The sequence below is a fragment of the Mesocricetus auratus genome, unplaced genomic scaffold (assembly GCF_017639785.1).
Source record: "Mesocricetus auratus isolate SY011 unplaced genomic scaffold, BCM_Maur_2.0 Super-Scaffold_100007, whole genome shotgun sequence".
Lineage (NCBI taxonomy): Eukaryota > Metazoa > Chordata > Mammalia > Rodentia > Cricetidae > Mesocricetus > Mesocricetus auratus.
Genome location: NW_024429191.1, coordinates 62,442,707 through 62,467,910, shown reverse-complemented (window position 1 = coordinate 62,467,910; position 25,204 = coordinate 62,442,707). Strand labels below are relative to the sequence as shown.

General features: G+C 42.4%; 2 protein-coding genes across 3 annotated transcripts in view; one reads left to right on the top strand and one right to left on the bottom strand.

Annotated features, from left to right (window-relative positions):
• Positions 1–25,204, bottom strand: part of Acaca (acetyl-CoA carboxylase alpha) — a 267,912-nt gene that overhangs the window by 224,736 nt on the left and 17,972 nt on the right. The gene's annotated exons all lie outside the window — the stretch shown is intronic.
• Positions 3,499–24,461, top strand: CUNH17orf78 (chromosome unknown C17orf78 homolog). Its single transcript, XM_040747917.1, has 7 exons — positions 3,499–3,556; positions 5,640–5,726; positions 6,389–6,637; positions 16,179–16,334; positions 17,331–17,455; positions 17,952–18,062; positions 22,008–24,461. Exons 1-7 carry the CDS (start codon positions 3,499–3,501, stop codon positions 22,041–22,043), a joined length of 822 nt encoding a protein of 273 aa, XP_040603851.1. The 3' UTR covers positions 22,044–24,461.

Here is a 25,204-nt window from a genome sequence, read left to right as displayed (position 1 = left end):
CTCCATTGCTTTTGATTCCAGCCTAAAAATTTTAAACAATTATGTATTGATTTTTGGGGGGGATTTCATACCATGCACCCCAATCCCACTCATTTCCAAGTCCTTCCATGCTTTCCCTCCACCCTTGTAACCTACCCCCTGCCAAAAAAAATTTTAAATCTATGAGTTGTTTGATCATATGAAGGGGAAGGTCCTGTGGAACCAAAGGATCTCGACGACTCAGGGAAACTATAGAACTTTAGAAGAGTGTCAGTGAGTGTCCAGCATTGATGATGTAGCAGAAGCCAGAGGCTTTGAACCAGACCAAGAACTCATTGCAATGAACATTTGCAAGTAAAGCTGTTTGGGCAAAAGGGTATACTTCATGACCAATCTGAATTTAATAAGACATTATTTTTAAAACAAGCAAAACTCATTGGCAATGGTGACATATACCTTTAATTCCAGCACTTGGGAGGCAAAGGCAGGCAGAGCTCTGTGAATTTGAGGCCAGCCTGGATTACTGAGTGAGTTCTAGGACAGCCAGGACTAGACAGAGAAATCTTGTCTCAAAAAACCAAAAGTGGGGGAAAAAAAGGCAAAACTCATTTGTGGTAACAAGAATTAAATAATAGTTATCCCCAAGCTGGGTATGGTAGCTTATCCCTATAATCCTAGCACTGGGGAGACTGAGGAAAGACTGTCACAAGTTCAAATTTGACCCTGTCTCAACAAAAAGATCAATCAATTAATTAATTTAAAAGACTGATGAGATGCCTCAACAGGTCAAGGTGATTACTGCTGAGCCTAGCAACCTCAGTTCATTCCCAGAATACACATGGTAGAAGGACTGAAGTAATGAAGGCCAAAGAGGTTAAGGAACTTCCTTGAAATAATTCCATCACTTTTTAAAAGGCATCCTGGCTTCTGGTCAAGGGTTCCTCTTCCAGACCCTCTGACTGTTCATTCCTTCTTGCCTACCCACTTTCAGAGGTCAGAACTGAACACATCATCTCTACCACTACATATTTTGTCTTAATTTTAGTTTTGTGTTTCTGCTCCATGCTTCAACATTCAATTTGACTTCAGGGCATCCATCAATAGGTTCAGTACCTAGTACTTACACACACATACACACAGACACATACACACACACTCACACTCTCACACACACAGAGAGAGAGACACACACAAAGAGAAAATCTCCAAGAATTTATAAAAGAAAATTGCAATTTCATTTTTAGCCATGCATGAGATTGCTTTTGAGAAAAATTAGACTTTCTTCTTTGGTGACACAGGGTGAGAAATGAGATTTCAGATCCATTCCTACCTTTGCTGCAAGGTGGCAGCACTGTTCCATGGCAGCCACAAAAGTTTTTAAACAGAATAGCAGAGAATGTATCAACACCACAAGGGAAAAAGAATCATGTGATCATAGTAAGAGAATGGTCAAGAAAAATCATGAAAACCCAGGAAAGCAACAGAACCCTTAATTCTGTTCTCCTGCATTGAAAGAACCAAGCAACTGAAGTAGAGGAAGAGGAGCAGGCCCAGGGGAGATTTGCTGCTGAGTTGGTGCCCAGGGCTTCCTTTGTCCCTTCCCTATTTTAGCCAACAAAATGTCCTTCAGGGATCTCCCTTCCAATAATGTTTCCCACCAAGACTTTGAAGCTCAGTTTGGCCAGATTTCAAGTGTATTAATGTATCAGGTCACAGGATGCTACTTAAACCATAATTTGATTAAAGTATCACAAAGCCTCTTATGGAAAGTCCTTTGAATCAACTCTTTATGTGATTCTCAAGCAAGAGTTTCAGCCTCCAGAACCTTCTCATGTATAGCTAAGCTCATGTTGGCTTCAATGAAGCATGTTTACAGCTGGTAGGGAGGCTGCAAAGGCTCTGGACATCAACAAATATCTAATTAGATGTTTTCTTCTTTATGAGCTCACCTAGCTATGCTATCAAGAAGTCTTTATAGTCAGGCACAGTGGTACACACCTGTAATCTCTGTTCTTGGAGCAGACACCCACAGCTAAACATTGAGCTGAACTCCTGGAATCCAGTTGCAGAGAGGGAGGAGTGATGAACAAAGGGGTCAAGACCACGCTAGTGAAACCCACAGAAACAGCTGACCTGAACATGGGGGAGCTCATGGACCCCAGACTAATAGCTGGGAAACCAGCATAGGACTGATCCAGATTCCCTGAATGTGGGTGTCAGTTAGGAGGCCTCGGCAATCTATGGGGCCTCTGGTAGTATATCAGTATTTATCTCTAGCATACAAATGGACTTTGGGAGCCCACTCCACATAGATGGATACTCTCTCAGCCTAGACACACAGGGGAGGGCCTAGGCCCTACTCCAAATGATATGACAGACTTTGAAGATCCCCCATGGAAGGCCTCACCCTCCCTGAGGAATAGAAAGGGGATAGGAGGCTAGTGGGCTAGGGGGCAGGGGAGGAGGGAAGGAAGAGGGAACTGGGATTGACATGTAAAACAAGTTTGTTTCTAATTTAAGTTTAAAAAATAGAAATAGAAAAAAAATCTGTTCTTGGGAGACAGAAGCAAGGCCAGCTGGGACACAGAATGAGTTTCAAGAAAGTCTGGGCTATATGGGAAGACCTCCTCTTTTAAAAAAAAGTCTTTAAAACATAATACTAATTATATAGTCTTTGCTGAAAAATAGAATTTTGGGTGGAAAATTCAATAGCAGCTACTCTCAACTGCAGACAGTATCACTCATGCACCGTATGTAGAGCTCCTTCACATAACTTCTTGACCCAGTAGTTATAAGAAAGTCATTTTAACTGTACTCATTCCATTATACATGAGAGGGAAAATATGCATAGTTCCATAGGTATGCCTATGCCCTTGTGAACTTACGGTCATAACTGTAAATAAATTCCAGAGATCTTTTGGTTCTCAGTTTATACAAGGGAAAAACTGAAATCCCGAGTATCCAAGTAATTTCCCCAAGGTGGCAAAACAGACTTGAACTTGAACTCAGTTCTACTGATTCCTGAAGTCCAGTGTTCTCCCCAGCATAAGGCACTGACTCGTTCAGCCCTAATTTCTTCCTCTTTCATAGAAATTTACCTCTTAATTGGCATCTCGGTATCTCTTAATGTTGGTCTACATATCAATGTGCCTCCATCAGAGAGCACACCTGTGAATGAGTACGTGTCTATTTGCAAGTATTTATAAAGCATATCTTGGGGTGGTTATGCCCTTTCTTCTAGGGAAAGCTCTAGATAATGACAGTTCTCAAAGTTGGCATCAGCAGTAAAGTCGGGGCAGACCTTCAAAGTCAATGATTAATAAGCAGATTTGGCTCTTTCTCCAATCAACTGTTTTCCTGGGTCTTTGGGAAACAAGGCAAAATCGTCAGGGTAGAACCAGATAGTCACAGTGAAACTTGGTTCCAGGACAGTAAAAGCAACCAAGAGGCAAGGCTGTAAGCAGCTATGACGGAGTAACAGTGGGCCGTAGGCAATACGTGCTTATGAGCTCAGGTTGCATGGATATCATCTTAGTCTTCAGTTTAATCATTGCATCCTATGACTCCAACAAGAATGGTAAGTACTTCTCTAGCCTAATAGGTTGGAACACCCAAAAGGTAGCCTAGAAAACAATTGGAGCCTCTTCCATCAGATAGGGATATAGCCAATACCCAACATGTTGCACTTGGCAGAAATTATCCCATACATTTGATCATTAAGCCCAAGGAGGCCGGGCGTTGGTGGCGCACGCCTTTAATCCCAGCACTCGGGAGGCAGAGGCAGGCGGATCTCTGTGAGTTCGAGACCAGGCTGGACTACCAAGCGAGTTCCAGGACAGCCTCCAAAGCCACAGAGAAACCCTGTCTCGAAAAAACCAAAAAAAAAAAAAAAAAAAAAAAAAAAAAGCCCAAGGAGACATCTGTTGTGTGCTAAGTCTTTGGGAAATGTGGAGGCTTTTTTCCCTGACATGGTTGGTGAGCTTTCGTTGTGAGATGGTACCAGTTTTGTAATTAGCACTTTGGGCTCTCAGATTCATAACCCCTCATAAGATGTTGCTTTCATTTTTAAGGTGATACACTCAAATAGTTTAAACGGATATGTTATGTTAGTGGGGGAAGAGTTAAGGGAAAGGGGATATGGGGGTGGAATGGCACTGCTTGTTACTCTTTGGTAATTGTTGATTAACTTGAGTTTTTTTGTTTTGTACTGAGGCTTGAAAGCCAGCTTCAGGATGCTTTCAAGTGCTCGGCCACTGACTGAGCTCTGACCCCAACCCTGATAGTAAATGTTTATTTAAAATATGAGTTTCCTAAACATTTCTACTCTAAAATAGCTAGCTGGAGGTTAAAGCAAAATAGTATAAGGTGTAGCAGTACCATGCCTATGTAAATTAAGAAAATTAACACCTGTGACCAAAGCTCATGAAATATGGAAGCAGGAGAATTGCCATCAGAAAAGAGTCAGTCTGGACTACAGAGTGAGATATCTCCCCCCTCCTCTTATTGCGGCTGAAGCTAGATGTGGTAGAGAATGCTTTATAAATTTTCTTATTGGTCTGCATGTATGTCTGTGTACCCCATGTGTTTGGTGCCATTGGGGGGAGGGAAAAAGCACCAGATGCCCTGGAAGTGAAGTTAGGAATAGCTGGGAACCACCATGTAGGAGCTGGGAATTAAACTCTTGTCCTCTGCAAGAGCAGCTAGTCCCCTTAACTACTGAGCCAGTCCTCTAGCTAGTAGAGGATGCTTTTAATCTCAGCACTTGGAAGGCAGAGGCAAGTAGCTCTCTGAATTCAAGGCCAGCCTGGTCCACATAGCTAGTTCCAGGACAGCTAGAGCTACATAGTGAGACCCTAACTTAAAAAGAAAAGAAAAGCTGAGAAAGAAATTCCGACAGCCTGTGAGTCATGTACTACAAAAGCATAAATGTGGTCTATAACTCTGTGAAAATCTATAAAGAGCCTATATCCAAGGGAGGACATAATAAACCTTCAAGGTTCTCTCCTTTTTTTTTTTAAAGATTTATTTATTATGAACACAACACCCTGCCCCCATGTACGTCTACACACCAGCAGAGGGCACCAGATCTCATTACAGATGGTTGTGAGCCACCATGTGGTTGCTGGGAATTGAATTCATGACCTCTGGAAGAGCAGTCAGTGCTCTTAACCTCTGAGCCATCTCTCCAGCCCCCAAGATTCTCTCCTTAATACAGTAAGCAGAAGTTGATTAGTGGTGGTAGGTGAATCTCTGAATTCAAGGCTATCCTGATCTACAGAGCCAGTTCCAGGACAGCCAGGACTACACATAGAAACCCTGTCTTGATCTATATAGTATATAGTATATAGAATATGTCAGGAAGATAGAACAGGAGTGAGCAGAGAAAATAAACTGTTTAAAGAGAATAGGTGTTATTTTTTCAACTTAGTAATCACATCTCTCACTTTTCTTTCAGAAAGAATACATTGGTAGTCAGTTTTCTTTGTGATGGGGCAATTCCTACTTAAATGTAGTTGGTCATGTGTTTTAAAATCTCTTTTAGGGAGTATTTGATCTCTACAGTTCTAAGTTTTTTAGGCAGGGACTTTATCTCTTCCCCATCTCAGAATTCTAAACAGAGAGGACACAGTACATCCTGACCCCTTTTTTTTCCTTTGTAGACCCCAGAGAGAGCAGCTGCCAAGTGGAACAGCTGCCCAGCCTCTTCCCAAAGGATGTGAGAAGTCATAAGGATTTGGTGATAAGAGGTAGGAAATGGAGACCTTTTTGGAAAATCCCTTTGCCATCCCAGGATTTTCTTTTTAACCTTTAAAAAAATGCCTTTTGGAGGCTGGAGCAGTGGCTCAGCAGCTAAGAGTACTAGAGGACCCAGGTTCAATTCCCAGCACCCACATGGCAGCTCACAGATGTCTGTAACTTCATTTCCAGGGGATATGTATATGCATGCAGGCAAAATACCCATGCACATGAAATAAAATAAAAATTTAAAATGCCTATTCTCTACACTTCTTAGTCCAGATCTCAAATATACTTTCTTAAAGATACACATCTCCTCAGGAGAATGTCTGAAAATAAATTTCTATATTGACTTATTGCCTAAAGTATGACTGTATAAATCGGGTTGGGATGAAAAAAGAGAAGGAATGACACCCAGCCCTCCCCCCATTTAAGAAAACGTTCTATGAGCATTTCTCTGTGCTGGATTTACTGCAGTCACTTATCTTCATGGCTCCTTGCAGGAAGAAAAGCAGAACCTGCTTGGTTACTACCATAAACACAGATTACAGATTGGGGAGGAGCTGAACCAGAGGAGGGCAAAGTGCAGCCACGGAGTTGAACAGGCATCATGAATGAAAGTGGGTTATCTGCGCACTATGTGACTAAGAACCAGCTTTGTTTTTCTGTTTAGTTCTCCCAGAAATTCACACAGACATCAAAGGGGCCCCGTCCATCCAACATCAGACTATAGCTACCCTGCAGTGCCTCTGCTCTAGGAGGAGACTGAGAGTCTACCTTGTACATTCAGAGAGAAGGCCAAAGGTTGAGTATATACTGAAGAACCTGAGAGTCTATGCTGATCTCCATAGAAACAGTATGGCCTCCCCACGCTGTCACCTCATGCCCACTTCCCAGTTTCAGAATGGATCCCTTCTAACAGGTAAAGTGAGATCAAAGATCTGATAGAGGTAGGTTGACACTTTCAGGTGACATCCTTGGTGGCCAGTGTTTATCAGCAGCCAAAGTCACAGTGAAACATACTGTTCTCCCCTTGGGAAAAATCAGTGTCCTCTCTGATTTCTAATTTCTTTAACAATAATTTAAATTTTATTTATATGTTTATTTATTTAGTGGGTGTGCATGCACACACATGTGCGGGCATGGACTTGTATGGAAGTTAGAGGACAACTGAAGACACCTTCGGCAGTCAGACCAAATAGGTTTGGTGGCAAATCCCTGATCCACTTCAGTGACCCAAGCCCCACATTTCTAATTTCTAAGACTCCTTTTAGTCCTACTGTCCTATGATATTCATAAAATCTGAAAAACTTTTGAGCCAGGCAGTGGCGCACGCCTTTAATCCCAGCACTTGGGAGGCAGAGGCAGGCGGATCTCTGTGAGTTCGAGGCCAGCCTGGTCTACAAGAGCTAGTTCCAGGACAGCCTCCAAAGCCACAGAGAAACCCTGTCTCGAAAAAAAAAAAAAACCAAAAACAAAAGACAAAAAAAAAAAAAAAAAGAATAGTTAGAACTATAGCTGAGGAGCTGGAGAGATGGCTCAGAGGTTAAGAGCCCTGGCTGCTCTTCCAGAGGTCCTGAGTTCAATTCCTAGCAAATACACAGTGGCTCCCAACCATCTATAATGAGATCTGGTTCCCTTTTCTGGCAGAACACTTTATGCATAATAAATATTTTAAAAAAGAACTATAGCTGAACAAAATAAAAAAAAACTATTTTGTGAATTTCATTTACTTTAGTGCACACAGTGAAATATACAAACAGCACATATTTATAGTGAAAAGTAATCCTCTCTCCTACTCCTGTCTCTCAGTCCTCCAGTTCTCTGTCTCTGAGGATAGAAGGAACCACTATTACCTACTGTATTTCCTTCCAAAGACAGCACCAATAGGTGTGCATATATCTCCCCACCTCATATTACTCAGGATGGCCTCTAGCTTGCTGTATACCTAGGGCTAGCCTTGAACTCCTGAAACTCCTCCCTCTACCCCTCAAGTGCTGTAATTACAGGAATGAGATGCCATACCCAGCTCATTTGCATATGTTCAAAGCATAGGCAGTACCACACCACACATTCTGCTCCTCACCTTGGTTTTCCACAGGCATGGGTTTGTCCCATGTCCATAATCCATAAATTTGACTCCTGTGTTGTGTGTTGTAGAATACTGAATCCAAGGCCTTGAACATGCTAAGTACATGTCCTACTTCTGAGCATATTATGTCACCAGCCCTACCTCATTCTTCTTCACGGTATTCTGCTAAATTGCAATTTATTTCCCTAGTTCTCCACTGATAGGAATTTGGGTTATTTCCATTCTTTTACTAATACAACAATGACCTTCTACAGTCCTCTTATGTATCTGCTACTTATCAAGAAAATGAATTCCAAGAAGCAGAACGGCCACACTGACAGCACATATCTGGTGCTCATTTACCCCCACACAGGTGGTTCCAATTTCCATTCCTATCTACACTGTGTGAAACTACTTGTTCCCCAACAGCAGCAGTTCTTGATCTCAACGTCTGCCATCCTTTTCTTCTCTTACACATTCTGTCAAATAGTTTCTGATCAGTAGATTAGCATACAGCTCTCCCTTTACACAAGGCAGTCGTTTAGACTCTGCTAGACTATTGGAAAATAACACTCAATGCTTGGAGAAACCAGGATGTAGAAGGATCACAAGCAGAATGACATAGAAATAAACTTTCTGGGGCTGGGGAGATGGCTCAGAGGTTAAGAGCACTGACTGCCCTTCCAGAGGACCGGAGTTCAATTCCCGGCAATCACATGGTGGCTCACAACCATCTGTAATGAGGTCTGGCGCCCTCTTCTGGCATGCAGATATGAATGCAGGCAGAATACTGTATACATAATAAATAAATCTTTAAAAAAAAAACAGAAATAAACTTTCTGTGTGTAGGTAGCCCTGGCAGTCCAGGAACTAGCTCTGTAGCTCAGGCTGGTCTCAAACTCACAGAGATAACTTTTACAACCTAGACTAGAGATCAAGAAATAAGGGGGCAAACATTCTTTTAGGATAAGGCGCAAGAACAGTAAATTATTTATTCCTATATTACTTGGATGTTTCAGTCACTTTATTAGAATTTTTAAAATTCTACCACTAAAAGTCAGGCATGGTGGGGTACACCTGTAATCCCATTATACAACTGGACTATGAGGTCCTGTTTCAAAAAGAAAGGAAGGAAGGAAGGAAGACTAACTGACTAATTAATCCCATCATAAAACATATTGATTTTGAAGACAGCTTGGGCTATATGAGGTCCTGGGAAAGAGGGGGGGAGGGAGAGAGGGAGAGAGAGGGAGAGAGGGGGAGATTAATCATTTAATTAAACTCTACCACTGGGAGGGCTCTTAAAACTGGAAACTCAATATCAATTCATTTGGACCTTTTGCTCTTATCATGTGACACCCTGCTTTAACCAAACACAGTATGGCCTTAAGTCATTTTACAGTCTGCAGTTCTCTGAGTGGTACTATGTCATGCCATGCACCGTGGGACCTCAGGTCAATAAGGACATTAGCTGTCAGAAATTCTGAACCAGGAAAGTTGTCAAAGATCAGCCTGCCCTATTGAAAATGTTTGCCTTGGTGTGACCTCTGGGCTTTGAGCTCTTTCCAAGAGGAAGAGTCTTCCTCCTTCTCCTGGATGCTTGCTCAAGGCAAAGGTTCTGAGATCCAGAATCTGAGGCAGCACCCTATACGATCTGAGTCATGTAAAGAGACCAAATAGATATCTGTAGGTTAGTTTGGGTCCTAATCACAATTCATTATACAGTTCTATGAAACCACAATCCCAACCATCTTATAAATGGACTTCTGAAAGGAACTTATTTTCAGTGTTTGGAGATACCTGTTCTGAATTTATTTATTTATTTATTTATTTATTTTGGGTATTTTTTTTTCCGAGACAGGATTTCTCTGTAGCTTTGGAGGCTGTCCTGAACTCACTTTGTAGACCAGGCTGGCCTCGAACTCACAGAGATCCGCCTGCCTCTGCCTCCCGAGTGCTGGGATTAAAGGTGTGCGCCACCAACGCCCGGCTACCTGTTCTGAATTTAAACCACATTAAATCACAAAGTTGTGACAGATCTCAAATAGGTTAGAAATAAAAACTAGGAAAATGGTCAGAATTAGATGGTCACAGGAGACATGCACTCTGAAGTTACCACTCTGGCTTATGTCAGTCTGCAGAGGAAGGTGTCTAAAACATAGTTAAATGACATTAATCAAAATATCCTCAAAGTAAAGTAAGAATGTAGAATTTTAAGGATGAGAGCTTTCTACAACACAGTTGGTCTTCACAAGACATGGACCAAACATAAAATGTAGGAAAAATTTTAAGACAGTGGCTGAGGATATAGCCTAAGTTGCTTTTCTCATAGCAACATAAAGGGAACTGGTGCAATCAGTTAACATTACAGTTTCTATTTCCTGTACCTATTGCTCAGATTTTCTATTTAGAAGCTTTCCAAGTTACCTATCAGGTTTCCTAGAAACCTATCTGTTTTTTAAAGGACACAAGAATGTTTGATTTTGTTTTGTCTTTTCGAGACTGGCTTTCAGGTACCCAACTCACTATGTATTTGAGGATAAGCCTGAACTTGAGTACCAAGATTACAAGTGTGCCTAACCACCCACAGCTGTTTCATCCATTTGATACATGTTTTTTGAAACAGTATCACTGTATAGCCTTGGCTGGCTTGGAACTCACTTCCAAGTTTGACCAAGCTGGACTCAAATTTACAGAGATCCACTTCTGCCTTCAAATGCTAGGATTAAAGGTGTGTCCAACCACATCTGGCCAGTATTTTCTTCTTGTGTGTGACTTTTTCTTCTTTTGGTTTTTTGAGCCTTATGTAACCATGGCTGTCCTGGAGCTAACTATGTATACTAGGCTGCCCTCAAAGTCAGAGATTGACCTGGAAATGACACCTCTATTAAATATAATGTATATTTATTTATTATATGGTGTACTGCTTGCATGTGTGCCTGCACTACACAGCAAAAGAGGGCACCAGATATCATTATAGATGGTTGTGAGCCACCATGTAGTTGCTGGGAATTGAACTCAGGACCTCTTCAAGTGCTCTTAACCACTGAGCTATCTCTCCAACCCCTAAATATAACATGTTCATCTAGACTTGGTGGTATATGCTGCAATCCCAGTACTTGGAAAGCAAAGGCAGGTGGACAGGAAGTTTGAAAACAGCCTAGATATATAATAAAACACTCTCTCAGAAAAAAAATAATAACAATACATATTTCAAGTTTAACTTGGGCTACATAACCAGATCCTATCTCAAAATCAAACCAAACAAAAAGTTATATTAAATTCATATTAAAATGGATTAAATATAATGTATTTAATGTTCTTTATTTAAAAATTATTTTGTAAAGCAAGGTGATGGTGGTGCATGCCTTTAATCCCAGCACTCAGGAGGCAGAAGCAGGCGGATCTCTGTGAGTTCGAGGACAGCCTGGTCTACAGAGTAAGTTCCAGGACAGCTAGGACTACACAAAGAAACCCTGTATTTAAAAGCCAAAAAAGAAAAAAAAGGAAGTAAAATGATTTTGTGGAACAATATCTTTCAGAACTATGAATTATTGTCTTTAAGAAGTTCATAAAGCTAAATTTTTAAAGACAAAATTCCTTAAATGGAGGTATTTCTATGCTAAAACAAAAAAAGTCTAACTATACAGCCCTCATTTGCCTAGAATTCTGTATATAAGCCAGACTGGCCTTGAACTCATGATTCTGCTCTAGAACACTGGGATTAAAAGTGAGTACCACCATGCCCAGCAAACTGGGATGTTCTTGTGGGTTGTTTTTTAGGCAGGGCCTCATTCTGTGACCCTAGGTGGCATGAAACTTTCAAGTAAACCAGGCTGATCTCAACTTGCCTTGACCTTCCTCCTGCCTCTGCCTTCCAGGTGCTGGAGTTAGAGGTATATGTCATCATGCCTCCCTTAAGTTGGGGCATTCTTGTTCAAATACCTTTAGCCAAAGAAAAACTAATGTTGCAATCCCATAATCAATGGAAATAAAGTGCATTTTTTTTGAGACAGGGCTGTTCTCTGTATAACCCAGGCTGTCCTAGAACTCACTCTGAATTGCCTTGAACTCAGAGATCTGCCTGCCTCTACCTCCTGAGTACTGAGATTAAAGGTGGGCGCCACCACCACCCAGTAGAAACAATATATTTTCAAAACTGTTCTACCTTGATGTTCAGTTACTTCAGATGAGACCTGAAAGAGATGAGCTGCCAACACAGATGAACATTAATTTGGAGGGCTGAAAGTACAGTGACAGATGAAGCCTATTTAGTAGACTTTGAAGTCACATTTCTCAGCAGGTGGGAATACAGGCCGTCTGTCTCTGGGCTGTTATCCCTCTGGCTACCAGACAGAGTTACTCTGTTTAAAGAGACAGTTTCTAGGCTTTCCCTTATCTTTCAGTCCCAGTTCACTCAGCCTGCAATGTTTCCACGCCTGCTCTTTCATTTTTGTTTCTTAACCTTATAACACCTCAGAGAAATAGATACAGCAAGTATTTTTTTTTTTACCACCATATTACAAACAGGGAAACCAAAACTCAGAAATCATATAACTTGTCCAAAGTGAGTTTTGCTTATCTTCAAACATTTGCTTGTTACTATTTAAGAGAACTGACTGGAGCCAGGTATGGTGGCCAACACTGTTTCCCAGTTAAACTGAAACCAAGGACCACTGTTTCTCCTGTAATTTGTTGTATAATGACTTGTTGGGGAAGTCCTGTGTATATGTCAATAAAGCACTGTTGGCCAATAGGGAAGTAAGATAGGTGGGACTAGGAGTCGAGGAGGACTCTGGGTAGGAGAAACACAGGGAGTCAAGATGTAATCTCGAAAGGGATAAGAAGCCCGGGGAAATTTCTCCGGTAAGAGAAATACTTAGATTAGCAATTATGGGGTAAATACTTAAGTCAGAGCTAGCCAGTAAGAAACAAGCAAGGCCAACAGTTTCATTATTATTATAGCCCCCTGTGTGTTCATTTGGGACTGATGCGGCTCTGGAACCAGGCTGGCGGGAAGGCTTCCCTTTACAATGACTGGTACTGAAAACTGCCAAAGCCTGATTGTTCCCCTCTACACAACTGTTAAAACTGTCATTCTATTGTTTTGCTTGTCATGTTATTCAATATCTATGAAGATTAACAACAACAAATGGCGATTTAAAGGGACTTAAGATGTGTAAGAGCAATTTAGAGCTAGGTAGTGGTAGCACACACCTTTAATCATAGCACTTGGGAGGCAAAGGCAGAAGGATCTCTGTGAGTTCAAGGCCAGCCTGGTCTATAGAGCGAGTTCCAGGAAAGCCAGGGCTACCCAGAGAAACCTTGTCTCAAAAACAAAACAAAACAAAACAAAACAAGCAATTTAGAAAATTATAAGAAATGATGCAAAATGTAATAAGGGCCCACAAGATGGCCCGGAAGATGAAGATGCTTGCTGCCCAGTGATCCAAACCTGACTACTTGAGTTTGAGCTCCAGCACCCAAATACATATAGAAGGAGAGAACCACCTTCACAAAGCTGTCCTCTGACTTCCACATGGACACCCTGGCATGCACCTTCCCAGTAAATAATACAATTTCAAATGGAATAGTAGACTAGGTTTGGTGTCACACCTATAACCTCAGGAGTTGGGAAGGCAGGAATCTCACTCATGTTTGAGGCCAGTCTGGCTACATAGTGAGTTTGAGGCCAGTCTGGGTTACATAGCCACACCATCTTTTAAATAGAAGAGGAAATAGTCACCACCGTCTGAATTGGATTAAGTCCATTCTGTAAGCTGGTGGAGTTGAGTGCAGACTACAGCCAGAATTCATCAGCTCTTCCTCACTTCTATCCCTAGCCGAATCTCCTCACCTCCCATCTGCTGTCTACAAAATCTGCTGCCACCACCCAGGTCATTATGCCTCTACCCTTGTCCCACAATGCTCCATTCTTGACACAGCAGTTCAGTGAGTGGTCAATTATAAATGAAGCTTAGCTGGGCATGGTGGCTCACACTTGCAATCCTGGCACTTAAGAAGCTGAGGCAGGACTGCTGTGAGTTGGAAGCCAGGCTAGGATACAGAGTGAGACTCTGTCTCAAAAAAAAGAAAGAAAGAAAGAAAGAAAGAGAAATAATCCCTGCCCACAAAAGGTCAATCTTGATCAAAACCTTGCAACAGATCCTTATCTCCAAAGCCCTGAACTTGGCACACAGAGCCTAGATCCCTATATCCTCTCAAACCTCATCCCCTCCCTTGCTCTCCTCCATGCTGGCTACTGGCTCCCTCACAGCTTCCCTACAACTGTAACCTTCAGACACACTGTGAGTTGGGGGTTTCACTACCACTGTCTCCTCTAAGTTACTTCCCTCAAGTTTTGGCTCAGTTCTAACCTCAGAGAGGCTTGGCCTATATTGCAGGTTGCCCAACTATTACCTATGAACTCCTCAAACTACTTTATCTTGCAAGAATTTTTTATGTTTATTTGTTTGGTTGGTTGGTTGGGTTTTTTGTTTTGTTTTATTTTGTTTTTGAGACAAGGTTTCTCTGTGTAGCACTAGCTATATTGGAACTTGCTCTATAGACCAGGCTAGCCTCAAACTCAGAGATCCTCCTGCCTCTGCTGGGATTAAAGGCATGTACCAACACTGCCTGGCTGGTTTGGGTTTTTAAAGATTTTTTAAAATATGTGTGTATGTATGCATGCCTGCATGTATGTATATCACATATATATGGATGCCAACAGAGGCTAGCAGACGGCATTGGATCCCCTGGAACTGAAGTTATAGATGCTTATGTGTGGCCTGACATGGTGCTGGGAACCAAACCCAGGTCCTCTGCAAAAGCAGTAAGTGCTCTTAACCACTGAGCCATCTCTCCCATTCCTGTTCTTGGCTTTTAAGAGTCTCACATTATGTAGCTCAGACTGGCTAGGAACTTGCTAGTTACCCAAGAATAGCTTTGAACTCCTGGTAATCCTCCAACTCAGCTTCACCAATGCTGGGATTACAGGTATGAGCTACCATGACTGCTTCTTGTTCTAGATTGATGGATGAATGGATTGATTGATTGATGTTTTTGAGAGTCTCTCTCCTTGTGGCCCTGGCTATCCTGGAATTCACTATGTAGACCAGGCTGACCTCTGCCTCCTGAGTGCTGGGATCAAAGGCATGTGCCACTATGCCCAGCTCTAGTTTTATTTAAGTAGCACTTACCCTAATATATACCTTTTTTGTTTTTGTTTTTGGGTGGGTGGGATCCTGCTATTTAGCTGTGGCTGGCTTGTTACTCACTATGTAGCCCATGTGGACCTTGAACTCAATGTTATCTTCCTGCCTCAGTCTCCTAAATGTTGGGACTATAGGCAGGTGCCACTATACCCAACCATAAAATATATGATAGTCATTGCTGTCTCTGCTTCCTGTGTCCTGACATTTTTGTTTGTTCTCTTGTTATTATGAATCCAACTGATATAAAATACTGTGGCAGTGCCTGGCATATAAGACACTGGATTTATTTTATTTTATTTATTTATTATGTATACAGTCTTCTGCCTACACGAAGAAGGCACCAGATCTCATTCAAGGTGGTTGTGAGCCACCATATGGTTGCTGGGAATTGAACTCAGGACCTCTGGAAAAACAGTCAGTGCTCTTAACCTCTGAGCCATCTCTCCAGCCCAAGACACTGGATTTTTAACATTAATGAAACTGAGGAGAACAGGAAGCTGGGTGCCTTTCCATTTTCTATTTCCTCTTGATTTCTCCACTGTCTCCAGAGTAGTTGACTGGGCTCCACTAAATAGACCTACAACAGTCATTCAGGCAAATGCATTTCACGTTCTTCCCTGGACTTTGCAACCACCTCTATTAATGGATGAAACTCTCAGTTGTGTTACATCCTCCACCTTTATGATGATGATGATGATGATGATGATGATGATGATGATGATGACTTGACGAAGGATAGGCAAGCAAGATATGGTTCGTTCCTTCCCTCTAATTATAGTCAAAGGACCCCTGGGGATTTTTATCCATGTCTCTTCTTAGTATTCCTGGCCTCATCTATTCCTGGCATTATTCTGCCTACCCCTAAAACATATGAACATACAGGTCAGTGGGGTCACAGTTAGAAATGTAGTATGAAGTGAGTAGAGCTAGGATTTTTTTTTTTTTGGTTTTTCGAGACAGGGTTTCTCTGTGGCTTTGGAGGCTGTCCTGGAACTAGCTCTTGTAGACCAGGCTGGCCTCGAACTCACAGAGATCCACCTGCCTCTGCCTCCCGAGTGCTGGGATTAAAGGCGTGCGCCACCAACGTCTGGCTCAGAGCTAGGATTTTGTCAGGTAAAACCAAAGCAGGATGATGTTGTCACACTGTTGTCTATCTGTTGCTTCTTTTTGTTCTATAGTTTTCTTACCGGGGATCTCTCAATGCAAGCTCTACCCAGTGAAGGACAGATCTGCTTCATCAGAGATGGTGCCCATCACTACCACCTCCATAACTCTTAGAAGTAAACGAGAGGAAACTACAAGCACTGGGGACTTTTCCAACCCTTTGTCACAAGGTACAAACTAAGTATAAAGTCTTTAAAATGGTAATCCCTTACCCCATGAAAGTGAACTCACCCTGTAGCCAGATTTGAAAAACATGAACTAAATTCAACTGGTACACGATACCAGCCGTGTGTGTGTGTGTGTGTGTGTGTGTGTGTGTGTGTGTGTGTGTGTGTGTATGTGTTTACAAAGATGACACCAACCAACCACAAGTTTTCATCTTCACTGTTTTTAAAAATTGCCTTTCCTAAATTGGCCAAGACTCAAACTGTGTAAGATTCAAGTTTGGGTTATATCCCAGGTTCATAGCAGTGGAAAAGTAAATGAGATTAGTAATAACATAATAGATATAAGCCTTCTGCCCTGGATTTGGCTTATGATTCAAAAGCAATCACAATTCATTTTTGTTCTTCCTATACACTCCAAAATCCAGGAAAGGTAATTTTTGTTTTTATTTCTTTTTGAGACAGGGTCTCACTATGTAGCTCTAGCTAACCTGGAACTCATTAAATAGATCAGGCTGGCCTTGGATTTAGAGACAGACCTGACTGCCTCTGCCTCCTGAGTGGTAGGATGAAAGGCATGTGCCACGCCACCAGGCCTGAAATAAAGGGGATTTCTGTGTGCTTGTTTGTATTTGTTTCTATTTTTTCAGTGCTAGAGATGGAGATATGACTTTTGTTTTAAGGTTGAGAACGTCAAGAAGACTGACTAGGAACAATGGGTTAAGTACCCCCTTGTGCACCCAAGCCTTTTCTTCTCAGGAACAGTACAAGAGTCAGCATGCATGACTATGGAGAATCCCAAATTCTAGGGAAGGTGGCTCTTTCATGAAAGAAGCTAGTGAAGAGTCCATGCTGCCACCCCACCTGATTCCCAGCCCCAGGTGGAAATCTAGCCTCTGTCTGAGTCAGATGTCCTGGTTAGTCTGAGCAAGGAGAACTTGTAGTCAAGGTGAGCCCTGCTCCCGTTCTTTTTTCTTCTCCTCCGTCCCTCTTTCCTTTCAGACACAGATGCATCCTTAAAGAAGAGGCAGAAATGGAGCACTGTCATCAAAGTTCTGACTGCTGCTACTCTGCTGCTCAGCGGAGTCATCATTATAGTATTTGTCATCTTTGAAGTCCCATGTCCAGTAAGTTTGCTGATGTACACTGATGAACCTGGTCCCTGGCTTGATCAATAAAGACTGCTTTCTGCTGGAAACGCAGCATAGCATAAGGAAAGCAAACACTAGCTGAGTGGTTTGTGGAAAGCTGCTTGACTTCTCCATTCTACAGCTGCCTTATCTGTAAAATAGATGTTGCCTTGCTTGTGGCTGTGGAAATTAACGAGGATCCCATTTGAGAGGCACCTGGTACATCAAAGGTGCTCTCTTAATGCGAGCTCCTAGGAAGTGTAGTTCTAGTGTCTTCTTAGAGATGAGCATTTTTTTCTAGAATCCTAGCACTTGGAAGGTGAGGAGCAGACCGGGATTTCCAGGCTGGCCTTGTCTATATTGCAAAGTTGAAACCAGTCAGGTTACATGAGAGAAAGATGGGTGGAAGGGGGAGTGTAAGGAGACAAGTATTATGTCTTTTAAATGGCTTGACATTGAATTCATCAAGGATAACCAGCCATTCTCTCTTCAGAGTCCATGTCTCAGAAGGTTGTGCCCATGCCAATGGTTATGGAGAAGGGAAAGGAAAGAAGACCAGCAACCTGGGACAACTGAGTCCCAGCTGGGCTCTCAGCCTGAGAAGGGAAGTATTCTCTGCATAGTTAATGCCATTTGTTTAGACAAAACAATGTTAACCTGTAATTGGTGATATGTAGTCAAATGCTTCAGTTGTAAAGCAAATGTGATGAATTATTCTGTGAAAAAAAAAAAAACTGGCCAGATGTGATACCACACAACTTACACCAACACTCAGGAGGCAGAATCAGAGGCAGGCAGATCTCTATGAGTTCAGGCCAGCCTGGTATACATAGTGAGTTCCAGGCCAGCCAAAAAACAAACAAACAAAATGAAGAAAAAAAAACCACATTGTGATTCCCAGTATTCTTGGACCCAGATACACTGGATCAGAATGTTTAATGTCTAGAGTTGGACCTGGGGCCTTATTATCATTACTATTATTCAGATGGGTTCTCACTATGTTGCCCAGACTAGCCTTAAATTTTTTACTGCAGGTCATCCTCCTGTCTCAGTTTTCCAAGAAGCTTGGACTACAGGTTTATGCTACTATCATGCTCATCCTATTATTAAAATTTTTAATAAGCTCCCTAAGGGGGCTGAAGAGGTGGCTCAGAAGTTAAAAGCAGTTCTTAGCACCCACACAGAGTGGCTCACAACTACATTGTAACTCCAGTTCCATGGGTTACAATGCCCTCTTCTGGCCTCCTTGGGTCCACATATGGTGTACACACAGGCAAGCAGCCATCTATACATAAACTACAAGCCCTACAAGTAGAGGTGGATTTATTGTGAAATTACTAATACTTCAGGTCCCATGGACCTTGTCCAAGGTTTGTATCTAATATTGTAGGTTTTATTTTTTTTTGCTTTGTTTTGTTTTTTGTTTCTTTCTGAGACAGGGTTTCTTTGTGTAGCACTGGCTGTCCTGGAACTTACTCTGTAGACCAGACTGGCCTGGAACTCGGAGGTTCACCTGCCTCTACTTTCTGAGTGCTGGGATGAAAGGTGTGTGCCTTTCCTTAGGTTCCTCCTAATTGTAAGATCTTTAGCATTATAACATGTGTTCACCCTGGGTAATTCTCAGATACAGCAACGTTTAGGATCCACTGCACTTCAACCCAGTTTAAAAACTTGGCAAAGCAACCTTCTTTTTCCTTATCTTTGGGTTTCCTGACAAGATTATAAATAGTGCCTTTTGGTGTCTGAGCTGTTACCACAGGGCTGATTCACCAGATTGCCTTTAATCCAGACTCCAAGCCAGGTTAGACTGTTTTGGGACAGTAGAAAGTGGTAAGTGGGCACTTTCCCTAAGACATCCAAACACTCACTAAGGTAAGCAGACAAGACTGCCATTGACCTGGTTCAAAGTCTCAGTCGGGTCACCACAGTAAGACTGTCTCAAAAACAAAGTAAACCATCAAACAGACAGCCATACCCCACGAACTAAACTAAACAAGGTGTCCATTTTTGTAGAATTATAGCATGGAGAACTGCTCTCAGAGATGATATAGTAGATGGGTTTGATCCCCCAGCACAATCACCAACACACAGCATGCATGTGTGTGCACACACACACACAGTCTAAGATGGTACACTTGCTTCTATTCTTTTTAAGCCTTATCAACCACACAGAATAGCAACCAAGAACAGTACCTGCAGCCTAGAAACAGACTCTTTCTTATCACATATTCAATCAAGTGAACTTATTTACTTATTTGTTCTCTTGGGGCTAGGTTAGTATTTTCTAATTTTATGAATATGGATTTTGTCTATATGTATGAATGTATGTGCACCAAGTTCATGACTGGTGGCCATGGAGGCCAAAAGAGGTGTTAAGATTCATGAAACTGGGATTACAAATGGTTGTAAGCCATCATGTGGGTTCTGGGTATTAAACCTGGGTCCCCTGGAAGAGCAGCCAGTGCTCTTAAGCACTGAGCCATCTCTCCAGTCCTTAGATTAATACTTCTATAATCCTGATTCTTCAAATAGTAGATGATGGATTCATATTTTTAGATTTTTATTCCAATCATCATTGTCATTTCTACTGAACATTAAAAGAAATGGGTTTGGTCAGGTGTGATGACACAGGCCTTTAATTCCAGCACTTGGGAGGCAGAGGCATGTGCATCTCTATGAACTCAAGACCAGCCTGGTCTACAAGTAAGTTTCAGGACATCCAGGGCTACACAAAGAAACCCTGTATCATAAAAACAAAACAAAACAAACAAACAAAAACAAAACAAAGCAAAATACCTTTAGAACTAGCATTGTAGCACATACCTGCAATCCTAGCACTTTGGATGTAGAAGCAGGAGAGTCAAGAATTCAAGGCCAGCCTGGGCTACATGAGGCCTTGTCTCAAAAATGAACAAGGCAAAACAACACAAAAGTTAGTACACGGTGGTACATGCCTGAAATCCAGCACTTGTAGGCTAAGGCAGGAGGACTGATATAAATTCAAGTCCAGTCTGGTTTATAAAGTAAGTTCTAAGCAGCCAAATTTACTTAGTGAAATCCCATCTAAAAGGGGTGGGATTGCCAAAGAGATGGCTCAGTGGGTAAGAGTACTTGTTGTAGCCGGGCGTTGGTGGCGCACGCCTTTAATCCCAGCACTTGGGAGGCAGAGGCAGGCGGATCTCTGTGAGTTCGAGGCCAGCCTGGTCTACAAGAGCTAGTTCCAGGACAGCCTCCAAAGCCACAGAAGAAACCCTGTCTCGAAAAACCAAAAAAAAAAAAAAAAAAAAAAAAAAGAGTACTTGTTGTTCTTCCAAAGGACCAGGATTTGATTCTTAGCACCCACCTGGTGGCCCCCAACTGGAACAACTCCAGTTGCAAGGGTTCCACCACCCTCTTCTGGTCTCTTCAGGCATCAAACACACACATGGTGCACACACCTATAAATACCTATAAACAAAATTCAAACAAAACAGTGTTATGTTCATAATAACTGGGCATTCAGAAAGTGCATACAAAATTTGATAGGACACAAACTCAAATACAGTAAGGGTGGAACTGGATTATTTGAAATATTTAAGCCAGGTGTGTGTGAAGGCTTCAAGGATTGGCCTAACTGGGTGACGAGGGAGTGTAAGAAGGACAGGCATACATAGAGAAAGACTGGGATCAGCTGGGCCATGCTCATTCTGATGGAGAGAGCACCAACTGCTGCCCAGAACATCTGCTCATTTATTTTATACACCTGGATGAAGGAGGCAGGTTTACTGTATACAGCCAAATAAGGAAGTGGGCTCATGGTCTACAACTGAACAAGGAGGCCAGTTTAACTCATCCCATAGGAAGTCTCTGGAGGGGAGAAGTCCCAGGCTGCAGTCATCCAGGAGGATGAAGCTGTGGTTTCTAGTTTTTGCACACACTGGGCAATCATTTGTAAACACTGGTACTTGGACCAGATGAAGGCTTTGCCATTTCTCTGAGCCTCACCAGGGAAGGCTTCCCACTCCCCTGGGTCTGAGGCATTGGGGCCATTGGCTGTGCCCATGTTAACAATACACATTCACTCAGGACTTCATCCACTCCCCACAAGTGTGGTGGCACACACCTCTATTCCCAGCACTTGGGTGATGGAGGCAGGAAGAGCAGGAGTTCAAGGCCTTCTCCACTACCAAGTGAGGCAGCTTGCTATACAAGAGACATTGTTTCAAAAATAAATATTCAGTCAGACCCTAAGATTTCTTTCTAAATACTCTTCAAAACAATGAGATCCTTTGGGTTTGATTCAAGCAATTAAGTGGAATTCCTGTGTATATGAGATCTAAAGCAGCAGCACACTCAGGGCCTGGTCAAGACATGGGCAGCGAGCACTCTTGTGGCTTACAGGTTCTCGGCTCATGAGCATGGTGTTCATGCATTCTCAGAACAATGGTTAGGCAGCAAAGAGGCAAGCTCAGGTGTACTTAATTTAAGTGGGGTTTTCTCCTCAGCGATCCCTTGCTGATTGGTTCATTTGCACACTTACTTACCTTTCACATGCCCTTTCCATCTCTAGGTTGGAAAAGATGTTCCTAACTCTTCAGACTCATAGAAAACCACAGGGGTCACTATAATCCAGCAGGCATACTTCTGAGTTCTGCTTTGCCTCACTCTGAATGCTAGTGCTGTCTTCTACACCGCCGTCTCCTTATTGCAAACCATTACAGGATGACTCTTGAAGCCCTTACACGCAAATCTTCACAGGGACATTATAATCAAACGATATGACAGGACAGTGAAGGAAGACCCTGGGCCGCCCTCATGCCACTGCAACTGAGGCAGGCATAAGCCTCTGTGATTCACTTTGTACATCCATAAAAATGGGGTCATCTTTCCACCCCAGCAAAAGAAGACAGAGTCCCTGCCTCCAAGTGTTACGGGTGGACCTCACTGCCTTCTCTGATGAAAGACAAAGCACAGCCTCCAAGAAGTAGAGCCAACAGTGTGGCACAAATCCCACCTACTCGGTTGTCCTCCCAGCTTTCTTCATGATCACTGGCTGTCAACAGCTTACACCGGGGCTTCTGCTTTCCCAGGCTTACAATGTAATGATTTAGCCTGTCACTACACATAGTTATCAACGAACTGGTAAAGGGAACCCAGCCTTAAGCATCCCAACAGCCCTTCTAATAAGTCATTCCTGAAGAGTTTCAGGACAGCAGGAAAAAAGCATTCAAATAAAATTGGATCTCTGTGAGTTCGAGGCCAGCCTGGTCTACAGAGTGAGTTCCAGGACAGCCTCTAAAGCCACAGAGAAACCTTGTCTCACAAAACCAAAAAAAAATAAAATTGGAAAATTTAGATTTCCTAAAGGATATCTGATGTAATGCTTTTTTTTTTCTTTTCTGGTACTGTGATTTAGACCAAGGTTCTCACACTGCAAGTGTTACGCCACTGAGGTATATATTAAGCCTTTTTGTAAAAGTAACTTTTGAGGTAGGTTCTCACCAGGTTACCCAGAGCCTGGAACTCTGTGTGGGCCTTGAACTTTCAAGAACTTTGCTTCAGCCTCCAAGAGGAGCTGGCAATACAACTGTGCACCACCAGGCCTGGATATGCCTTATTTAATTTTTCATTTTTTGAGACAGGTTTTTATGTAGGTAGCCCAGGCTGACCTCAAGCTGAGGATCACCTTGAATTCCCAACCTTCCTGTCTCTACCTCCTGGGTAGGCAGTATTTTACCAATGAGCTGAATGTGCTTTTGATAAGGACTCCAGAACAAGTGATTCTGACAATGATCCCACTCACAGGAGCACAGCAATTAAGTAGAGTCTGACCTGCTTAAATAGATCTCAGTGAGAAAGCAGAACTAGGGACTGAGCAGCTGACATAGTGAATGAAACCCTGCTTCTTTCCCAAGAGTGTGAAACCATTCCAACTGCAAAATGTTCCAACTTCCTTCATGTACATATTATTCCATATATAAATATATATTTCATGTATCCCAGGCTAGCATTGAACTCCATACACATTCCAGGATGGCTTTCAGCTCATGATCCTCCTGTCTCCCACTTCCCATGCACTGGAATTACAGGCATGTGTCACCAGGCCTGGCACATAATTCTGTTTTCTTAGTTCTCTGAGGAAACTGTACACAAAGTCTAATCTTCCTCCTTTCACATCAAGTACTGTTCCAAACAGGAATCTTGAAAGTTCGTTAACTAAGCAGGGGGACAAGCTGATCCAGGAGGAAAGGACAAACAAATGGGGACTCAGAGTCTCCTGGAAGAGCTGAAGAACCTCCCAAATCCCACAGAACTCAGTTTCAGCACACAGCAGAAATGGAACAAAGGACTATGCAAGGTGTTGGAGTGAGGGTGGATCAATTGTACACCACTGATGACTCAAAACACTTCCTCAAGTTTATCCAGACACCTGCTACTTTGCTTGACCATATACTTGAGCAAAAAAGTAACTGTTCTTCCCCAGGTCTAGTAGGGGAAGTTATTAAAAAGCTTCTATTTGATTCTAGGATTAATGACAACATCCATCCCTGTCCTCATCCACAACAGAATGTCCTATAACCCAGAAACATGAGATTTCTGAGAAGATGAAAACCATGGCTGAGCCTGTGCTCTTCTGCAAGAGTGAAATTAGGGAACAACTGTGCTGATTTTCTTCATGGAAACTTACATGATCAAAATTATGCATTTTGTCTAGAGACTGTTGTTTTCCCTGGCAAAAGCAAGAATTTTCTGAGCATCAGTCAACACTTTCCAATCCCTTCCCCAGTGGAGGGAGGATTTTGGAAACTAGGAGATGAGAGGAGGAGGAGGAGAGGGCCTTCCTGCCTGAACTTTGGAATGTGGACTTCAGTCTGCAGATTGCTCCAGAGTCAGACACAAATGCTCAGGTCATCACTCTGGATGACACTCTATAAAACACTTCAGTGCAACTGCCAAAGAGTCTTGTGCCAATTGCCAAGAATCTGCTGCAAATTCTCTCTCATTAAAATATCATATTTCCTGATTACCAAAGTGCATTTATTATTAAAATTTCTATCAAACAATGGAAAATGGTCGGGTGTTGGTGGTGCACACCTATAATCCCAGCACTTGGGAGGCAGAGGCAGGTGGTTCTCTGTGAGTTCGAGGCCAGCCTGGTCTACAAAAAAATATAAGAATAAAAGTTATATTTAGTCTCCCACGGGTAACCAATAACATTGATACTTCTTTTATAGGCATGATAAATATATGTGCATATGATGAGACATATATTGCACAGCATAATACTCTCCATGTTACTTTTAACATGATGCCCTTTTTCCACTAATACATTACTGTCATATTTCCACTTGGCACATTCATTTCCTTGTGTTTATTTTCAGTTTTATTTTATTTTATTTTATTTTATTTTTTTCGAGACAGGGTTTCTCTGTGGCTTTGGAGGCTGTCCTGGAACTCGCTTGGTAGTCCAGGCTGGTCTCAAACTCACAGAGATCCGCCTGCCTCTGCCTCCCGAGTGCTGGGATTAAAGGCGTGCGCCACCAACGCCCGGCCCTTATTTTCAGTTTTAAAGGGAGCTAGAACTCTTTCTTTTTGAAGGACCTGCATGACCCTGAGACCTTTTGTTTTGCTACACAAGGACTCATATAGCCCGGCTAGCTCTGAGTTCACAATGCAGCTGAGGGTGATCTTGAATTTCTGATTTTTCTCCCTCTAGCTCTTAAGACTAGGGTTATAAGTGTGCACCACCCCACCTGGCCAATATCC

What these genes read in the sequence shown, in the direction of transcription:
- CUNH17orf78 (XM_040747917.1), top strand. Translation starts at nt 3,499, where the DNA reads ATGGATATCATCTTAGTCTTCAGTTTAATCATTGCATCCTATGACTCC. An exon ending in GAATGGATCCCTTCTAACAG is followed by an intron (nt 6,638 to 16,178) that starts GTAAAGTGAGAT and finishes TTTGTTCTATAG; the next exon opens with TTTTCTTACCGGGGATCTCT. An exon ending in TCTTTGAAGTCCCATGTCCA is followed by an intron (nt 17,456 to 17,951) that starts GTAAGTTTGCTG and finishes TTCTCTCTTCAG; the next exon opens with AGTCCATGTCTCAGAAGGTT.